General features: G+C 47.4%; 1 protein-coding gene across 1 annotated transcript; it reads left to right on the top strand.

Moving 5' to 3' along the window:
- Positions 1-4468: 4468 nt before the first annotated feature.
- On the top strand, positions 4469-19452 carry LOC102449417 (cytochrome P450 2J2-like). The gene is made up of 9 exons (XM_075936098.2): positions 4469-4737; positions 6917-7079; positions 8458-8607; positions 9584-9744; positions 12087-12263; positions 12832-12967; positions 15049-15236; positions 17029-17167; positions 18923-19452. The coding sequence occupies exons 1-9, from the start codon at positions 4528-4530 to the stop codon at positions 19096-19098; spliced, it is 1500 nt and encodes a 499-aa protein (XP_075792213.2). The 5' UTR covers positions 4469-4527; the 3' UTR covers positions 19099-19452.
- The last annotated feature ends 465 nt before the right edge of the window (positions 19453-19917 follow it).

The raw sequence follows: 19917 nt of genomic DNA, 5'->3' as shown, positions 1-19917 counted from the left end.
TCCCGCCACCCTTTCCAATCTCCCCAGAGTTTCATCCCCCCAATTTTTTTGTTAAATAAACAGAGTTTGTAGTTTTGAGACAGAAGTGCATTTTATTTGACATCAGGGAGGTGGGTTAGAGAAGGGTAAGTGGAAGGACGAGAGGGAGGAATGGGGCACAATCCCCCAGTGGGGCAGACCGGGGAGACTGTTAGTGCTCCTAAGGCTGGAAGCTCTCTTGCAGGGCCCCCGGGATCCTGACGGCCCCTCGATGGTCCTCCTGGATGGCAGCCTGCAGACAGTGCAGCCAGGCTGCTGGCAACGTGTCCACGAGATGCAGCAGAGTCCCTAGGGGCAGGTCTAGTTCCATGTTGCAGAGTGCCATGGTGTCCCGAGTGAGGACAAGAAAAGCACTTTGAGGCACAAATGATTTGCTGTCTCTCAGCGAGGTAGACCAGGAAGCAGAGAAACCTGAGAACTGTGTGCCCGGGATGGGGGGTAGGGTCCCTTTAAGCACAGACCTCAGATAGCCTTAAGCAGCAGCCCCACAAACTAAGTCCGACCCTGATGCCCTGCCAGCACTGGTTCTGGCCAGCCTTACCTTCAATTCAGGGTCCACTCAATATGGACGCGCTATTTTGAAATAGAAAAACGCTATTTCGAATTAATTTTTGTGTCTAGCTGCGTTAATTCGAAATAGTGCTGTAGTGTAGACATACCCTCCTTCTTTCCCCCTCCCTCCATTTCTTGTGAGCATGCAGGCATGCCTGTGCCTTCGTATGTTTTTTCTCAGAAGATTGATCAACTTCCTGAAATAGGAGCAGCTTTTTTTGAATGGTGGTTTATAAATCCAGCCATAGTCTCTAGTTCCCTCCCTCTTGTTCCCTTTCAAATACCTGCAGAAAACCCAAGGAGTCAGCGAAATTGCACTCAAGTACAGAACATTTTTCTTCCCGGTCAAGTTGCATTGTGATTTTCCAATTGATTCTGCTTAAAAAAAGTCCTCAGTTTGACCCACTATTGCCTTTTATCTTTTATCCCCTTCCTCAGGAAAAAGATTTAAAGGGCCATGCTCTCTAAATACCCAAGGGGTTACAATAACACTGGAAATGGTATATATGATCAATTATTTGATAATTATAGGGACTGAGTGGGTAGGCTCCACATTTTCTTAAACCTCAGGCAGTGGGAGGAGCATCTGAATTTTGGAACAGTAGGTTTTGGGGTCTATCCAGGCCCAGCCCTACGCACACAAAATATGCAGCTGCCTAGAGCACTGCGAAATTTGAGGCACCAAATTGCCCCAAATTCTGTGGTGCCCCTCCAGGCAGCTGCATGCTGCATTTTGGCCCCATGGCCGGTACCATCCCTCAGCCAGCCCCCCACTGGCTGCACCCAGCTGTTACTCACTGAGTCGTGGCGAGCCTCTGGGCTGGCGAAGCAGCCAGCAGCTGTGCTCCCCCACCTGAAGTACCGTCCAGACAGGAAGGACACTGTCCAGCCCACTCTGGCTTAGCTGCCACCTGGCTCCTGAGGGAGGGGGCCGTTTCCAAGTCCTGGGAACCCTCTTCCTGCCAGCGCAGGTTCCAATGTCTCTGGTAAGTGCCCCCCCTTGTCCATTCTCCTGCCCCAGGGGGAGCAAGTGGGGACTCACTGCAGTGTGCCCCAAAGCGGAGCTGCACCCCAGTGGCTCAGCTGCCTGTAAGAATTTTTCTGGAGCTGGGAACTTTGCTGAGGGTGTGGGCTGCAGGCTGATGCCAGTTGCTGCCTCAGGTAGGGTATGTCTACACTACAAAGTTAATTCGAACTAACAGCCGTTAGTTCGAATTAACTTCAATAGGCGCTACACATGCAAACCGCTAGTTTGAACTTAATTTGAAGTAGCGGAGCGCTTAATTTGAACTAGGTATACCTCATTCCACGAGGACTAACGCCTAGTTCGAATTAAGTAGTTCGAATTAAGGGCTACCCCTTCCCAGATTTCCCTGGTGGCCACTCTGGGCACCACCAGGGAAACTTTTCTGCCCCCCTCCCGGCCCCAGAACCCTTAAAGGGGCATGGTCGGGCTATGGTGCCCATGCCAGGTGCAAGCCCGCCAGCACCCAGCCAGCAGACCCTGCACCTGGCATGGCATGAGCCAGCCACCCGCTGCCACCCAGCCCTCCGCCTCTTCCTGGGACAAGGCTGGCAGCTCCCAGGAGACTGCCCAGGGCTACAAGAGGTGGGCACCCGCCTGGTCTAGTGCGGAGATCGTGGACCTCATCCAGCTTTGAGGTGAAGCCTCCAATGTCCACGACCTCCACATTAGGCACAGGAAAGTGGCCGTCTAGGGCAGAATAGCTGCCAGCCTGGCCACCCAGGAGCAGATTTGCATGAAAATCAAGGTGGCCCAGTGAGACTCCCTACCCTGAGCCCTGAACTTAGATCATAAAAACGTAAGAATGGCCATACTGGGTCAGACCAAAGGTCCATCTAGCCCAGTAGCCTGTCTGCCGACAGCAGCCCACACTAGGTACCCTGGAGGGGTTGGACTGAAGACAATGACCAAGCAATTTGTCTCGTGCCATCCATCTCCCGCCTGCCCTCTGCAGCTGCGGCCCCTAGATCTCCCTCTGTGAGAATAGCCCCCCCACTCTTCCCACACACACGGGATATCTTCTTGAGGAATGTGGGGACAGATGTGGCACAGGGCACCAAAGGAGATAGGGACAGTCCTGATTCTATCCAGACGATCAGCTGACTTGAAGGTCAAATTAGCTGTGACAGCTGTAACACCCTACCCAGCAATGGGGTAACTTATGGCCCCAGAGGTCCCTCACAGCCCACCAGAACATTTCAACACAGTCTCCGAATGGCTGTTCTATTACCATTTTCTTATCACATTTGCCTTATTTTAGTTAGTTTACACAAGTGTATCCCTGAACTAGGACTCTGGTCTGGCAACATCCATGGTCCAGAAGGATCACGGATGTTTCTGGACCACACAGCCCCAGTGTGAGGAACGCAGTGTCAGGAGGGCTGGCAGCTGACAGAAGTATGGCTGGAGCTGGCATGTTGGCAGCCAGGAGTGGCGGGAGGTCTGCCTTAGCAATCCCCTGCACCACTGACCAAGAGCTGGGCACTTAACCAGTCCCTCACTGACCATGTGGTCCCCACGGCATTTCAAAGCAGTTGCGCTGCAGGGAGCCCAGAATCATCGGGGGAGTACCCAGCTGACCCTGGGCTCCACGCAGTGCTGCCAATTTGAAACGCCACAGGAAGCCCAGGGCCAGCCGGGGATTTGGGCTCCACATTGTGTTTGAAAGCATCAGACCCCGGGTTCCATGTGACGCTGCCACTTTGAAGCTTCCCCTCCTCTTTCCCTCCCCCTGGCTGCCTCTTAATGATAGAGGAAGCAAGGGATGGGGGAAGCAACTGGACGAGTAGTTGAGTAGCTGTTCACATCCCTACTCCATGTAGCTCTTTTCTCTAGAGGGAGGAGGAAGCTTCATGAGGTTGCCCCACCCCCAGCCCAATCCTCAGTTTCCATAAATTGAGAACAACCAGCCAAAATGAGTTTAGAGATTGGCCGAGGGGATGGGGTAAGCAGAAACCTCCCTCCTCTATTAGGGCTAGGAGTCACATGGAGGGAGCTTCCTGCAGTTCCAAGTGGTCTGTGGCTGCATCAGGCAGGGAGCCCAGCCTGCCTTGGGGGTGCTGCAGGGCTGTTGGCCAGCAGATACGTAGGTAAGTGCCTCTCAGCCAGAGCCTCCTCAGGGACCCCTGAGTCTCCTGCGCCTCAACACCTCAACACCATCCAAACCCTCTGCACCTCCCTGCCCCAGGTCACAACTCCCTCACAGACCATATCCCCTCCCATACCTCGTCCCCAGGCCAGATTCTCTCCTGCATCCAGACTCCCTCCCTGACCCTACACACCAATCCCCCGACCCAGGTCACAACTCCCTCTCAGATCTCACACTCTCTCCTGCAGCCCTGTCCCTTACTCTATGCGCCCTGCTGCACCCAACCTCCATCCTACATTCCCACAGATAAATGAAGCCCTTGACCACTTTGCAACACCTAGGAGTGGCCTCCGCCAAAAGTGATGCCCACTCCTGTATTAGAGAATGGGGGAGATGAGAACGGTGTTTTCAAAACACACGGTAAGAAGATCTTTTGCATTCCTGACTACTAGATTTGTAGACAATCTGCTTCTATTCGATATTTTTCACGATAAAGAAAGGGGCAGGAGAGACTCTGTAAATGGTTTTTTTTAAACAGCTGGGTGAAAATGAGAAATGAGACCTAAGGAGGAAAAATCTGACAGATCTTTGCTGATGAGTTTAAGGAACCACAATGGGGGGGCCTAGCAGAGTTTCTGGGTTAAGACTCTGGCATGGGAAGCTCTTGTGTATCTGTTTCAAGTTGTTTTCATCTGGCTTCTAACCTTTGTCCTCCTTTGGCAGCAGCAGCAGGAGGGTGGGGCTGTGCCCGCTGCAACCGGGTTTCCCTCTGCCCCGTCACACTTCCCTCTTTCAGCTGCAGGTGCACAGCTGGCCGGGGAAGATGTCGCTGCAGGCTGCCCCTGGGTTACTGTGGCTCTGGCAGATTGTGCCCTTTCAGACACTGGCCGTGTTCTTGGGCCTGTTCCTGCTGATTTCAGATTTAATGAAAAAGAGACGACCGAGGAATTTCCCTCCGGGACCTTTGATCCTGCCCTTCCTGGGCAACCTACTCCACCTGGATGCCAAGCGGCCTCATATCACCATTGAGAAGGTAAGCGGGGGAGGGGAGCAAGCACAGGGAGTGCTGTCTGCAAGAGTGCTGGAGACATGGCCGGCCAGAGCCATTTTGGCGCTCCAGGCCCAGGCACGCGGATCCGCCAGAGGGCGCACAGCGCATGCGCGGGCCCACCCCTGGGGTGGAGGCCCATCCCCCTAGGGAACACAGACCCGCCCCAGGACACACGGCGCATGGACAGACCTTTCCCCGGAGCACACGGCGCATGCCCTGCCCGGCCCAGCCGTTGGCGCGCAGCCTGGGGACCGCCCCTGGGGAGGATGGTGCATGCGCTGCTCAGCGCGGCCCCTCCCACCAGTGCTGGTGAGCAGCGCCTGGCCGTGCAGGGCCCTGCATCCGTGGGGGGAAGGGTGCTGCTGGCCGGCGCTGCGGGGATGAGTGGAGGGGCCAGCGTTGTGGGAGTCGGGCGCTCAGCGCCTGATGGCAGCTATAAGGGACAACGCACGCCTGGCTGGAGACACTGGGTCAGGCCCTCAGCTGCGCCTGAGGAATGTTTGGCACAGCTCATGGCAGCAGCTCTCTGCACTGCCAGGGCCTCAGGGTTCTCCTGGTGCCGCGCTAGCCCCTGGCCTAAATAAGAGCCCATTCTAGATGTTCTGAATTGCACCAGCTCCTAGCTGTCCCATGTGCAGTTCCAGACGCCTGCTATCCAGGATCACCAGAGCACGGGGACACCTCTGGCCATGCTCCTTTTCCCTCTGTCATGTGCAGAAGGTGAGGGCCTCAGTTGTGGATTCCTTTCCACGGGTGGGTATTTAATGAATCACGTAGTCCATAGAATTTTTATCAACTACGTGATTAATCGACGGGACAAGGCGCTTAGTCCTGGCTTGCACCAGGTCCGGAATCTACTTCCACTCAGCAGCTCTGCAGTTGATTTGTAGTAAGAGCCGGGTGGGCTTCTACACATTTAAACTGCAGAGCAGCAGCAGGGGCTGCTGCCAGATCAACCTCTGCCCACAGCCAGCCCAGGCCTCTGAGGATAGGAGCTGCTTCATGGCACCACACACTGTCTGTGGGGGATCCATGTGAAAAGAGGCTCATAAAAAGTAACCAAGTATAGGGTAGACTGAGACTTGGAAGGGATCCGTGTACGGTATGAGGTTGGTGCTCATCAGGATTGGAGGAGCTCACAAGGAACTAGATGGGGCAGGAGCTTGCAAGAATGACAAGGAGTCTTCAGTGACAATGCAAAACGGCTTGCAGGAATTTACTTACATGGCTTTGAATGAGCTTCCCAACAATGAAGGGTTAGTAAAAACTTGTAAGGCACATGAGGGGTTGGGCCAGAGGTGGAACCTCCCTGGCAAGTGAGGAAGGATGTGATTGAGAAGGAGGTAATCAGAGTTACAAAGTAAATTATGAAGCCTAAAAGAGTTTAGAACATTATTTGTGAGTGTTATCTCCTTTCAAGGACTAGAATGAGACCCCTTCACATAAACTCTGTGGAAGCCAGTAATTTGTTTTGTGCAGTTTACAATCACACCCTCTGAGTGCCCCAGGGAGCTAGATAGTATATTGTGAGGTGGGTGTTGGCTTCTGGAGGAACTGGAGGGTGTTTTGTTTAAACCAGTATGTTTGAGTTTTTTCACTACATAAGAACAAAGTATCTGCAGTCTATAATGCGACCAGTCAGGAACATGTCTGCTCTGCTTACCACAGAGGAGGCCAATTGTCTATAGCTATTATTTACATATAAAAAAACCTCTTAAAAACAATGATTAGCGTAGCAGCTTTAAGAGAAAACGTAGACAATATCATGAGCTTTTGTGGGCACACCCCACTTCTTCAGATGACACATTATTATTATGTATTTATTTATTTATTAATTATTATTTTACTCACCAGTAGTTTTATTTTGACATCCCTTAGGAAAAGGCTCAGGGCAGCCATTGTCCTTATATATGCTTGTTTTACTGTTGTCTCATTCCCCTCCCCATTTCTATGCATCATTCCCCTGTTCTATCCTGTTGTGAGCTCTCAGGCGCTGGCTTTTGAATCAGTGCTTGAACAGCCAGGCCCTTCCTTGCTATTGTAATACAAATAAGTAGGAGTAGCACTACAATAATAAAAGTAAGAAGTCAACACCTGAGCTCTAGTTCTGGTTATCATACTAAATAAACGTGAATTAATGCACATGCTCTAATTTTTCCAGCTTGCTGAAAAATATGGCAACATTTTCAGCCTGCAGTTGGGTAACCTGAAATTTGTGATTGTAAATGGATTCCAGCTGGTGAAGGAAGTGCTTGTCCATCAGGGCGATGACTTTCTTGATCGCCCAGACATGCCTCTTATCCAGGAATTAAGCAAGTCATTTGGTGAGTTTTTTTTCCAGCATTTCTCACGTACCGTTTCTGAAAATGAAGACCCTGATCCTGCAAATGGGTTACACTTTATGTGTATGAACTGAAGTCTGTGCTACAGTAATAACCTAGGACCAGATTCTCAAAGTTGTTTAGGTGTCTATCACAGGGTTGATATGCCAGTCACTGTTTTGGGGTTGGGGTCAGGCTTCGTTATAGCCTGTGTTTGCCTCTCTAGGTTTGCCCCCAGTCTTGGGGCTTCATGGCCCTGTTGCCTAAGTCAGTGATGCGATGCCTGCAATAAGGGCAGCCAGAGTCAATCATATGGACCCCTGCCATCAGGACAGTGCAGCATACAGACCAGAGTCAATAGTGTTAGTAAGCAAGGCCACAAGTTTTGAGGTGACAGGGTGGGAATCATGCCTGCCCACTCCACCAGATTCTGAACCCAAGGCAGGTTTCCTACCAAACCTCACTGAGCTTGTCTCTAGTTCTTCATCACCAAGTTTCCCTGGTTACCTTCTACCCGACTCTTTGCAGTTCACTATTTCTGGGTATCCACAGTATCTCCCTTCTCTGTGGCATCTCAAGTCTGTGTGTAGGGGTCCATCTCCGGCTGTCTAGGCTCCACATCCTGCACTGAGGGCAGTTCTCCCACAGGAGTCAAGAGGACACCTCCTTCCTCATCAGCCCAGACTGAGCTGTTCTGCTGCCTTTTATATCCTCTCTCTAGCTGGAGCATGCCCAGTGGAGCCGAGGGGGTGTGGCCTCCTTAGTCAAGAGAGAAAGATTAACCCCTGCTATACCAGTGCAGGATTGATACACCCCATTCCCACTGCCAGACAACTAGAGGAATCAACTGGAGTTAGACACCTAAATAACTTTGAGAATCTGGGCCTTAATAACTTGATTCGATTTTGCAAATATTACACAGGTTCTCATGTCTCGTTGACCTCTCATGTTCACATCCCAACTGCCATAGCCATGGTGGCAGCAACAGCAGATGGTGGTATATAGAATGAACTTCCATCCTGCGTGGTCCCTTGAATGTTTTCCTTCACCAAGAGTCAGCACTGGAACGATTAGACTTCTGAAATCTCTCAAAATTACATCTCCAAACTCATTTGTCGTTGGCATTGCAGCCTACTTTCTTCAACCTCAGCTCTATACGCTTTCTGTAAAAGTGTAGCTTCTGCATGTCGGACATGACCCCACTTTTAGAGAGCCCAGGCATTCTAATATACTAATGATGAGCCTGGGGGACAGAACAGAAGAGAACAGAACAGAAGAGAATATCTTGTGGAAAAATAACCAGGCCTCAATTAAACTTGAAAAGGGAGAGTATTAAGGTAATGACCATTACAATACACTAGTTGTCATTTTTTCACCCCAGGATTAGTACTCTCCAATGGACATAACTGGAAACAACAAAGAAGATTTGCTTTATCAACTCTAAGAAACTTTGGCCTGGGGAAGAGGAGCTTAGAAGAACGCATACAGGAGGAGAACAGATACCTCACAGAGGCATTTGAGGAAGAAAAAGGTGAGAATGAGAGAGAATGACACACTAAGTGTTCTATCACAAATTGTAGCCACAAATGTGAAATAACTGAGATTTGCCTGAAATATGAAATTAAAGCTAGATCTTTCCTAGCGCTCATTTATGATGAGGGATTGGGTTTAGCCCATTAGACACACATGCACCTTGCTGTCATCCAGATCTGTATACAGATTTAAAAGTTTGGTGGTTTTTGGATTTCATGTTTTTATATCTGTCAGTAATGACATAGGGGTAGTTGTAGACTACCCGACATAGTCAATGAAGAGGGGATTTAAATATCCTCGGCTTCATTAAAATATAAATGGCCATCGCGCTGTGCCGGCTCAGCTGATTGTCAGCACAGCACGCGAGTCAAAACACAGATTGGACAACAAGGGAAGCTTTTGTTGACCGCTCCCTTATGCCTTGTGAAATGAGGTTTATAGGAGCGATCGACAAAGGCTTCCCTCAGCTGATCCGGCACGGCGCGACAGAGGCACAGTGACAGAGGAATGTAGTCTAGACATACCCTAACTCCTGAGCTGTCAGCTTCTCTTCAGCCTCCAGGTAGCCACACAGATTTGCAAACTGTCTCACAAAAGAGTTCATTGCCAAGATTAATGACAAGGGAGAGAAAGTGGTTCATAATAACACGTGCAGCATTTCCCTACACTATAACAAAGGCAGAGACCTGTGTGGAAATGTACAACTGTCTCTGTGCAGAGAAAAAAATCACTTGACCTGGCAGTTCTGCTGCATGCAGGAAAAGGCAGCTCATTAAAAGTTTTGTCAATACTTATGTGACAATGAAGCAAACATTGCTGAAGGGATGTGTCTGAGTGTGTGCAAGGGAGTGTGATAGATGCACATGTTGAGAATGGATTTTGTACACATCAACTAGTTTATGCCTGTCAACACCATTCTTCCCCTTTTCTACAAAAACCAGAAGAACTCCAATTTCTCCCTTTTTCTCTTCCAGGGCAACCTTTTGACCCTCATTTTAAAATTAACAATGCTATATCCAACATTATCTGTTCCATCACATTCGGGGACCGGTTTGAATATCATGACAGTGAGTTCCAGAAGTTACTGCAGTTGATTGATGAGAATTTGTATCTCCAGGGAAGTATTTGGAGCCAGGTAGATCTCATTTGATTTTGCCTATAGCCTCATGAACACAATGGCCACGCCCTCAGTAGTTTCAGTATCACAGAGTCCTATTGGTCCCAGATTAACCATGACATTATCCTGGCTAGGGCATCCATGCTGTCCTATTCCCCAACAAATCTCTCTTCACCTCAGTTCCCCCTCTAGCTATTCTCTTCCACCCTGCCCCCCTGAAGGTAATCCTGCCAGATCCTCTAGCCTGCATTTTCGGTACCAGTGTCCCCTCCCCCCATACACATAGTGCGATGTCTAATGGGGATGAAGACCCAGTGGACTGTTTTATTGCGTATCAGGGAGTTGTGCCTTAGAAGAAAGAAAGGTGAAAGGGTCACAAACCCTCACTATTCCCGAGCAACGCCCTTCCTGGTTGTCTCCCAGTGTCTTGGACTCTGCTCAGGGGAGAGATATCTCAAAGATTTGTGTGGCGCCATTGATTAGCTTGCGGCAGTGGGGGTGGCAGGGTGTCTTCATGCCACAGGCCAGGTGGGAGATGACCCTGGAGGAACAGTCAACCTGCCATCAAAATCAGGGACTCACCCAGCCAGTAGCTCCTTCAGGTGGCCCCATTTGCAGGGACAAAGTACTGTGTTTCATTATGATGCAGGATCATTGAGCTAGACGAAAAACCCAGCTTTCCAGGGAAACGTTACCCAAATGAGGTTGGACCTTTCTCCTCTTGGTGCCTCTCAGTTCAGCACCGAAGAGTGACGGGGCTGAGACATAACCCGGCCAGAACAGCAGCAGTCATGTTGAGAGGCAAAGTACAGTGCCTGTGTCCATCTGCTCGTGGTGCTGGGCCTGGGCAGTTTCCCATGTGCTTTACCAGCCCTTCAATACCAAAGTCCAACCTCTGATAAAAATTGCAGTAACGTCAATAGTATCAACATCATGTGTTGGCATGTGAGGCCAGGTTCTGGGGTAATGAACTTTTTGTATTTTTCCTGGCATTTTAATCAGCAAATCATTAACAAGGTGGTCTCCTTCCTTCTGAAGTGTCTGCTATTGCATAGGCTCAGGCAATAGAGCACATGATCCTGTGGGGTAGGGGTGAGCAAGATATGTCCTGGGGCTGCTTCCAGCCCACCCAGCCATCGGACCCGGCGTGCGGACCCGCCTGCCGGGATGCTCAGTCACACAGCAGTTGCTATTTGAAGTACAGAACTATTCCGTGTGACTCTCTGCTCTGAAGGAAGGGGGAGGTTTTGTGTGGTCTCCAACCCCACCCAATCGTCACCTTCTATTGGGAGGAAACAACTTGTCAATAGAAAAGGAGAGAGAATCGTCTGGGAAATGGGGGCAGCGCAACCCTCTCCCCTCTTCTGGAGCTGAGAGCCACATGCAGGGCATAGCCTGCAGTTTTAAGTGAACTGGGGCTGCAGCAGGCAGGCAGACCAGCCTTCCTGGGAGATGCTGCAGGGCTGCTGGCTGGGAGACACTTAGGTAATCACCTCCCAGCCAAACCTTGCTTCTGGCATCACTTCCCTTCACACACCCCAACTCTCTCCTCCAGGTCACCACCCAAACCCTGTGCACATCCTTGCCTCAAGTCACAACTCCCTTCCAGACCCTGTACCCCCTCCTACACCACTCCCCAGGCCTGAATCCTCTCGTGCTCCCACTCTGCCTACCTGACCTTATACCCCAATCCCCTGACCCAGGTCACTACCCCCTCTTTACCCAAATTCCCTCTCATACTTCACACCATCCTTTGAACCCCCAATTCCTTACTCTGTTCACCCTTGTGCGCCCAAGCTCCATCCTAGGCCCTGCACCCATCCACAGAAATGTGCAGCCCTGGACCACTTTCAAAGATCCTGGAGTGCCCCCCCCCCACACACACGAAAAATTATTGCCCACCCCTGCTCTAGGGTTGCCAAAGCAATGGGAGCAGTGGCTGATAACCAGCCCAGTGGAGGGCTGAGAGAAAAGAGTCCATATCTTAGCAAGATGGTTAAAAAGTCTGTCTCTGTAACAGATTGCCTGAGCAATCATGGCCAAGTCACTTAATCTCTGCGTCAATTCTCGCTATGTAAAATGACGTTAATTCATCCTTTTTTCCACCCTTTGTTTGTTCTGTCTATTTGGATTCTAGGCTGCTCAGGTCAGGGACTGTCTGAAATGAAGATGTGAAATGTATAGCATGCTGGGCTGCTGATATCCCCTGAGGACTCTGAGCACATCCATAATGAAATTATGTATTAGGGTGGTTTAATAAATGTGGTCCCTCCAGTTGAATACAGGGGGGTACATGAAATCATAAAATGGATTTCTCTAAAGAGGCAAAATCATATTGAGTTGTGTTTGTATGTCAAAAGCTGTACAACACCTTCCCTAACCTAATGAAATGGATCCCAGGACCCCATCACACCATGTTCAAAAACTGGGAGAAACTGAAGTGTTTTGTGAGGGAAATTATTGCAAAGCACAAAGAGGACTGGAATCCCTCAGAAACCAGAGACTTCATTGACTCTTATCTGAAGGAAATGGCAAAGGTAAGAGATCAGAGAACAAAGCAAACTGGAACAATCCACTTCTTTATTTTAAAAATTAGAAGTAGAACTACAGTGACAGAGATCTCCAGATGAATTGTCTGAGCATCTGACCCTCCATTAGTGAACAGTTCAAAACCTCAGGGGCTGATTCTGCAGAGCCTTTAAGCCCATGCTTTGCCTTAAGCAGTGAAGAGTAGGTTCACTGAAGTCAGCAGGCCTTCTCACATGCTCGAGTGCTTTGCTGAAGTAGGGCCTAAAAATAGTAGGGGCCAGACCAAAAAGTCAGTTAAAGTGCCTGAGATTCTTTCAGAGACACCAGCAGGCCTTGTGCTAAGAGCTAAAATCAGCTCAAACTTTTCATTCTCAAAAATTATTCCCGAAGCACAGTGTTTCTATCTAATGGTGCTGTCCTGTGAGGGGCTGTGTTTGCTCAAATCTCTCTGAAGGCAGTGGAAATGCAGGGCACCCAGCAGTTTGCATACCTGAGCCTGGTATGATGTTTACATGTCTTTGTATAATACTAATAAATATTGTTTTAATACCTCCCACTTTATGTCTTTGTTCTAAGGTGGATGCTGACCCTAGTTTCCATGAAGAAAATCTCTTATTTTCCACACTAGATCTTTTTTTTGCTGGAACTGAAACAACATCTACAACCATCCGCTGGGCTCTGCTGTACATGGCCACAAATCCAGAGATTCAAAGTAAATGGACATGGATTATTTCTTAATATCACTTGAATTTCTGCCCTTAACCCTTGCCCCATCAAGTTTTTCAGAGAATTCAGAATATGGTTTTATTAACAGTCTGTACAAAGGTGCTTTCTTCCCACAGTTGCCATTTCCCCGCATTTAGAAACCTTTCCTGCTTTTCCTTTTTTCTCCCCATTAGTTACACCTCCAGCAACTGGCACAGGGCTAAGGGGTGGAAACCATAGCTGTAACAACTTTGATTTAAGAGGAAGCTGGCTTTGTGGCTAATGCATATGTAACCCTTCTGCCAGGCTGAGTAAATAGCAGCAAGGGCCGGGTTCAGTATCTAGGGGTCTCCTCCCAACAAGGTAATACAACACCGGCTCGAGCCCCCACCCAGTGACCTGGGAAATCTTACATACACCTCTGTGTGCCTCAAAAGAGGCAATTCTTCCCCTCTCGCAAGCACAGAGCCTCTGTATAGTAGCAAACCTTTAATAACATGAGGTAACCAACATCTGCATTAAATTGGGGAAACACCACTAAATTGGGGAAACACCACAACTCGGATTTACAGACCAAACATGAGGAAAGGCCCTCCCCCCAGCCACAAATCCCCCCAAAGTCCCAAAAGTCCAACACCCCAAAAGTCTCTGCCCCGGGTCAGTGCTGCCCCAGGGTTCAAAAGTTCACCCGGCAGAGTTTCACCATCCCAACCTGGAGGGGTGGGGATCGATGCACCTTACATGCACCTTACGTGGTCCGGTGGTGGCTCCTGCCGCTGCTCCGCCGGCTGTCTGCTGCCGCTCCTACCAGCCACAGGTCCTGCACTCAGCCGCAGGTCCTGCACTCACCGGTCGTCCCAGCAAACCACTCTGCTGTCCGCCTGCACTTGCTGGTTGTCCCTTGCAAGCTGCTCTGCTAGTAGCCCAGCGCCAGGCTCCCCTCAGCAACAGTGATTTCAGCACTCGTCCGCAGCACAGCACCAGTCTCCCCACAGCACACAGGCTACGTCTACACTGGCCCCTTTTACGAAAGGGGCATGCTAATTTTAAACTTCGTAATAGGGAAATCCGCGGGGGATTTAAATATCCCCCACGGGATTTAAATAAAGATGTCTGCTGCTTTTTTCCGGCTTGGGGAAAAGCCGGAAAAAAGCGTCTAGACTGGCCCGATCCTCCGGAATAAAGCCCTTTTCTGGAGGATCTCTTATTCCTACTTAAAAGTAGGAATAAGAGATCCTCCGGAATATGGCTTTATTCTGGAGGATCGGGCCAGTCTAGACGCTTTTTTCCGGCTTTTCCACAAGCCGGAAAAAAAGCGGCGGACATGTTTATTTAAATCCCGTGGGGGATATTTAAATCCCCCGCGGATTTCCCTATGCTGACTTACCTGCTTTGCATCCCTTTTCCGGAATTTGGGGCCAGTCTAGACGTAGCCTATGAGTCTATGAGTCTATGAAATGTAACTTGTGGATTTTAAAAAGGTGGACCATGGGAAGTGTCCTCTTTAGCCTTCAGATGTGATGTAGAGAAGCAACAAAGGGGCCTGTGTTGAAAATAATGGAAGATTAAGCCTGCTTTCTGTCATGAAAAATAGCTGCGATCCCTGGACTCTAAGCAAGGTATTGGCTTGACCCTGTGCCTGAACAACTGGAGAATGTTGCCTGACTGAGAAAAACAGCACATAAATATTTTCAGGCTCAGCTGTCCCTTAGGTCAGCCCAGTAATTGAGTTTGCTCTTTTGTATTGATAATGCCTTTACATTTGATTTTGAGAAGTGGAGTATATAAATGCTTCTTGCATTCCGTGTGGGTATTAAAGGAGATTTTCCTATTATAATTCAATTACACTTAAAAATGGTTCTCATCTCTCTCTCATTGCATTAGTCTCTGCCTAATCAGCTGCAGTTTTCTTATGTATTTGTATATTTAGATCTACATTGCTCACTGATACTCTTTTCAAAGCGTAAATAGAGTGTTCTTAGAAATACCTTGAATCATTGAACTCTAAACCCTGCCCAGTTTAAGCCTGTTGTTCCATGAACATATTGTTTGTTCTCATACCCATGATGACCTCTGCTCTTTTCCTAGAGAGAGTGCAAGCAGAGATTGACACAGTGATTGGCCAGTCTCGACAGCCCACCCTAGGGGACAGGGACAACATGCCGTACACCAATGCAGTTGTTCACGAAGTGCAAAGGATAAGCAACATTTTGCCTTTCAGTGTGGCTAGAATGGCAACAAGGGACACAACACTGGCTGGATACCAAGTGCCAAAAGTAAGCTGCGAAGAAATGTATCTTTCATTTCTCATCTTGGTTTAAGAACTTCATAGAGATGAGCCCTACCCAGTACCACAGACAGATACACCTTTGCCATGAGGAAGACACAGTTCCAACTCTGTACCTATTTTGGAAAGCAAGGAAAATACAGAGAAGCACTTTCAAATATTGGGATATAATTCCCAAACCAAAATCTTGATACTCACATTCCCAAGCTTTGCAATCTTCATAAAACATGATTTAAGTGATTTATATTAACTGCATGAAACCCTAGTAAAAGGACTAGGAATTAGGTCCTGCACAAGTTCACCACTGTGGCTGTTCCTCAAGAAAGGTCAGCCAGGCTCTTGGACCCAGAAACTTGAACTTATTTGAGCACCTAAGTGTTCTGGAAACTAGTGGGAGTTACGTGCCTAAATACCTTAGAGGGTCTGAGCCTTGGGGTTTAGCGATGGGAGTGAGTGATTTGTATTTAAAGGTGGGGAATATCTTATCTTCAGCAGATACAGAATTCTGAATTTCTTTTGTCTCAAGCCACAGCATTTCTGACTCCACCTCGCCATGACGCTGAGCCACAATTTCTCCCCATGGAAGGGAGCAGGCTGGAATTTCTAACTAATTTCCCAGCATTTGTTTAGCAGAGGGTCTCCTCAGATCCTAACCTTTGGGCACATTCTTCTTCTCCAGCTTGTAGACTGATGCTCAGAAAAATTGGGACACACCCAAGCTCAAGGGAATTCCGGAGTGGAGCCAGGCAGAGAACCATTCTACCAGTCGGTGGGCCGCAAGAAACCATTGCTTGTGGCGAGCTTCCATTCTCCCGACACAAACCCCTCATTAATGCAACTTAAAAGAAATGTGTGCACAATAGCAGAAGGAAAGTGCATTGTATAAGCCATACAGTTTTTTTTCCTACTGGAATTGCTAAAGTGACATGCACATAAAGTAAGGGCACATGAAGTGAGATGCACATGCTGATTGCACACATCATTGACTGAGAACCACATGCTGTCTCTGCATCCCATCAGAATACCACTATGGATGCTTTCGCACACCCCACAAACTCTACGTAAACCAGTGCAGTTAGCAAAACTACTCTATACCTGGGAGACCATCTTGGTTACAACAACCTTGCAGCGCACTGAGATGAAGGAGGCCCTCTCATGTGGCCCACTAACTAGCATAGGTTGCCCATTGCTGTTCTATGCACAAAAACGTCATGTAAGCCCAACTACCACCACATTCATGACAATTTAGCTTTTAAAAAAGAAAGGTGGGTGGGTGAGTTTTGCTCCTCTATGAATCTTTATGTTGTATAAAAATTCCTGAGAGTATTTAATTTTTTTGGATTGGTTTTTACATAAAATATTGAATCCTGCCTACCTTGTTTTTCCTAGGAAATGCATGAGAACTTGTAGGTTTATAGTATTGCACCTACGAAGGAAATGCTTAAAAATGCTTAAAAACAGTTGGAAGAAATTCTCTCTTTTGTCAAAGATTAACACTCCTCTCTTTCCTTCAAATCTGTGATGTCTGCCATTCTGTTCATTCTGGTTCCTCCAGAAATACTAACAGCAAAACCAGAGAAAATGAAATTTGAGGTTTGAGATAAATATAAGGTAAAGAACTGGCTGGAAAATTATCTTTTAAATAATCCTGTTGTCCCTTCTCTGTATATCATAAAAGATTAAAAAGAAACAACATGGCGCCTCCTTTTTCACCTCTTTGTGGGTCACAATTAAAAATGGAATCGGGGAAGTGTTAAATTTCTTTTGTTCTCTTTTTTTAGGGTACTGTTTTGCTTCCCACTTTGACATCAGTGCTGTTTGACAAGAATGAGTGGGAAACCCCTCACACTTTTAATCCTAAGCATTTTCTGGAGGATGGTCGATTCAAGAAGAGAGAAACTTTCCTTCCATTCTCTGCAGGTGAGATGTGTCTGACACTCTCCATTAGCATTATAGCACCAAGTCTTGGGCCTTCTTTTTCACGTTAGGCAAAAACCCACAGTGTTTATTAGTGGCAGAATCTCAATGGAAAATGAAAAGCTCAGAAATAAAACTCATGAGCAGCATTCATGTCCCTGTCCAGCTTGCACAGTTTTGTCATAGGTAGAGGGCATGTCATTCTTGAACAAGTGCTCCTTCCTAAAGCGGAGCTAGACACAACCACAGAAACAAAGGAAAAATAGTGTAGACATAACCAAAAGTGGGTAGAAAGAGGAAGTAGCCTACTTCACTTGTTAGGAACATCAGAGTGAGGTTAGGTGGTGCCTTCCTCATCTTTCACTGTTCCTTTTCACTTATTGGAAGAGGCACCATGGGGAATAAAACATGAGGAAGATAATACAATGTTGGAGATCCCTGAAACACCTTCCTAAAATACAACGAACCATTAGAATATTTTACTATAGGATATGATGGATTCTCCATCATTAAGGACCTGATCGCACAGTGTTAAGTCAATAGGAACTTTAGCATTAGCTTCTCTGAGCACAAGAACAGGTTCTAAATCAAACCTGGAGAATTTCAAAATGCTGTGCTCTATGATTATCACAAATTGTTGGGCATAATATAGCAATCTCTGGGTGATGTTCTATGGCCTGTTGTAGGCAGGTCTGATTAAATGGTCTAATAGTCTCTTCTGGATTTAAAAATCTCTGAAAAGAAAGAAAGAAAACAGGAGAATCAGTTTCATACTCACTCCCATGAATGTCATTTTAACACTACTGGAGTATCAGCCCCTAAACCCAGTTTGATTTAGGATGCAAACTTTACAGCTAGCCCATTTTTCTCTAATGACATAATTTTGACTCTGTCAGTATAGCCCCACATCTTTTGGGGGAAGTTCAGCTTTAAAGCCAAACTTTGCAGATCAGACTTCTCTCTGATTATTTCTTGTTCAAAAGTCTCGCCAATTTAGATACATCTACATAGCAACATTATTTTAAAATAAGTAGCGTTATTTCAAGAAAACTTAGGCCACGTCTAAGTGCGGGTATCCATAAACTCAGAGTCAAGGCCTCCCATTTAGGAATAATGCTGGCTAGACCTGCCTGTGTTCAGCGGTCCATGTGTTATGTCATTGAGAAGCTAGGTCAGGGACAGATTACACCTGACCTGTGGTATTTTAACTTTTCGATCAAGAAATAACACAGCGGTGTGTGGCAGACGTGATAGGGAAGTAAGATACCAACTAGACACAGAAATCATAGTTTTCTGTCAGTTAGGTATGTGATTTTAAAAAATCAATATAAATTAAAACATCACACCTTTTCTAGTGTGGATGCAGTTATGGCAAGAGGAATCTGTTATACAGAAATAAGGTAGTAGTGTAGTGGCATAGTTAAACTGTGTAGATCGGGACTTCAATAGCCATGCAGAGATGCAGTTGATCTTCCAAGAGTTATCAAACATCATTGTTTCTATCATGAGAAGGAATTACTGAAGTACTGCCGTAATGAATGTAAATATTAGCATCCACAGTTATAAATGAAGGAAACTTTAGTACTAAATACAGCAAATGGTGAATCAGAAAGGGGGTGGGGACTGATGACAAAACCATCTCTTCTTCCCCACAGTTCTGAAATTGCTACCATGGAAAATTAACACCTCATTTGTCATGAGACCTAAACTGTTCTGACAAGGACCTTTGGCTGATGTGCACAACTGTTTTCTTTTCAGGAAAGCGGGGTTGCCTTGGCGAGCAGCTGGCTAGAACAGAGCTGTTCCTGTTCTTCACCATCCTCCTTCAGAAATTTACATTCCAAGCTCCAAAGGGCGTAAAGCTAAGCCTTGAGTTCAGAATGGGAGCTACTCTTTCTCCGCAGCCATACAAGATCTGTGCAGTGTCTCGGTAGGGAAAGCCACAGCAATTTTGTCATTGGCCCATTTCTCAAAATAATTAGTATTTACCCTGCTTGTGTATAGGGCTGCATCTACAATATCAGCCATTGGACCATTTCAGAACCTGATATTGGTTATGATACATCCTACCATGCTGGCAGTTAGTCTTGATGTCCCTCCCAAAGCAGCCTGTGTATGCAAACTCAGAACAGCCTATTCATTCCTACTGCCCTGTGAATCTGCAGACCTGGGTTTTAAAAAAGGTAAATGTATTTCATGAATGCCTTCAAAAGGAACATGTTTCATTTGCAGTTTTTCATGACACAACAGCTTTGTTCAATAAATTTTGCTTCTGAGGAAACAACAAAGTTTTTTCTCACTTTTTAAACAGGGTTAGGAGAATTTAAAGGAAAAAGCAGGATTTTTCCTACCAGACCTCGTGTGAGCCAGGATTGAGCAGTCCCAGCTCACGCCGAGTACCGGACCACTGCTCCTTTGCCTTTTAAATGTAGTAAGAGCCGCCCAGCACTTTGTACATTTAGAAGACAGAGCTGCAACTATGGTAGGACCAGGACCCAGCACAAGCAGGAACTGAGGAGTCCCAGGTCTTGCTGGGCCCCAGACGGCTGCACCTCTGCCTCCCCAGCCCCACACAGCACCCAGTGAACACAAAAAGCACTTTGCACTTCTCCAGACTCTCCTAGCTAGGTATTCAGCAGTGGAATCCACATCGCCTGGCTCCCAAATCTGTGCCTACATGAAAAGAACATTTATTCTGCACTTTGTATGTGAGATGCTAAGTTCTAAGGATATAAAACCCTGGTAAAACAGTT

This window comes from Pelodiscus sinensis, chromosome 9 (assembly GCF_052426305.1).
Source record: "Pelodiscus sinensis isolate ZL-2025 chromosome 9, ASM5242630v1, whole genome shotgun sequence".
In the NCBI taxonomy this organism is placed as follows: Eukaryota; Metazoa; Chordata; order Testudines; family Trionychidae; genus Pelodiscus; species Pelodiscus sinensis.
Note: the sequence above shows the minus strand (reverse complement) of the source record. Positions and strands in the feature narration are given on the sequence as shown.

Bases quoted from the DNA above. Each gene is read 5' to 3' on its own strand.
- LOC102449417 (XM_075936098.2), top strand. From the start codon at position 4,528: ATGTCGCTGCAGGCTGCCCCTGGGTTACTGTGGCTCTGGCAGATTGTG. The intron at 7,080-8,457 runs GTGAGTTTTTTT...TTTTCACCCCAG, and splicing joins GGAATTAAGCAAGTCATTTG to GATTAGTACTCTCCAATGGA. The intron at 12,968-15,048 runs GTAAATGGACAT...CTCTTTTCCTAG, and splicing joins CACAAATCCAGAGATTCAAA to AGAGAGTGCAAGCAGAGATT.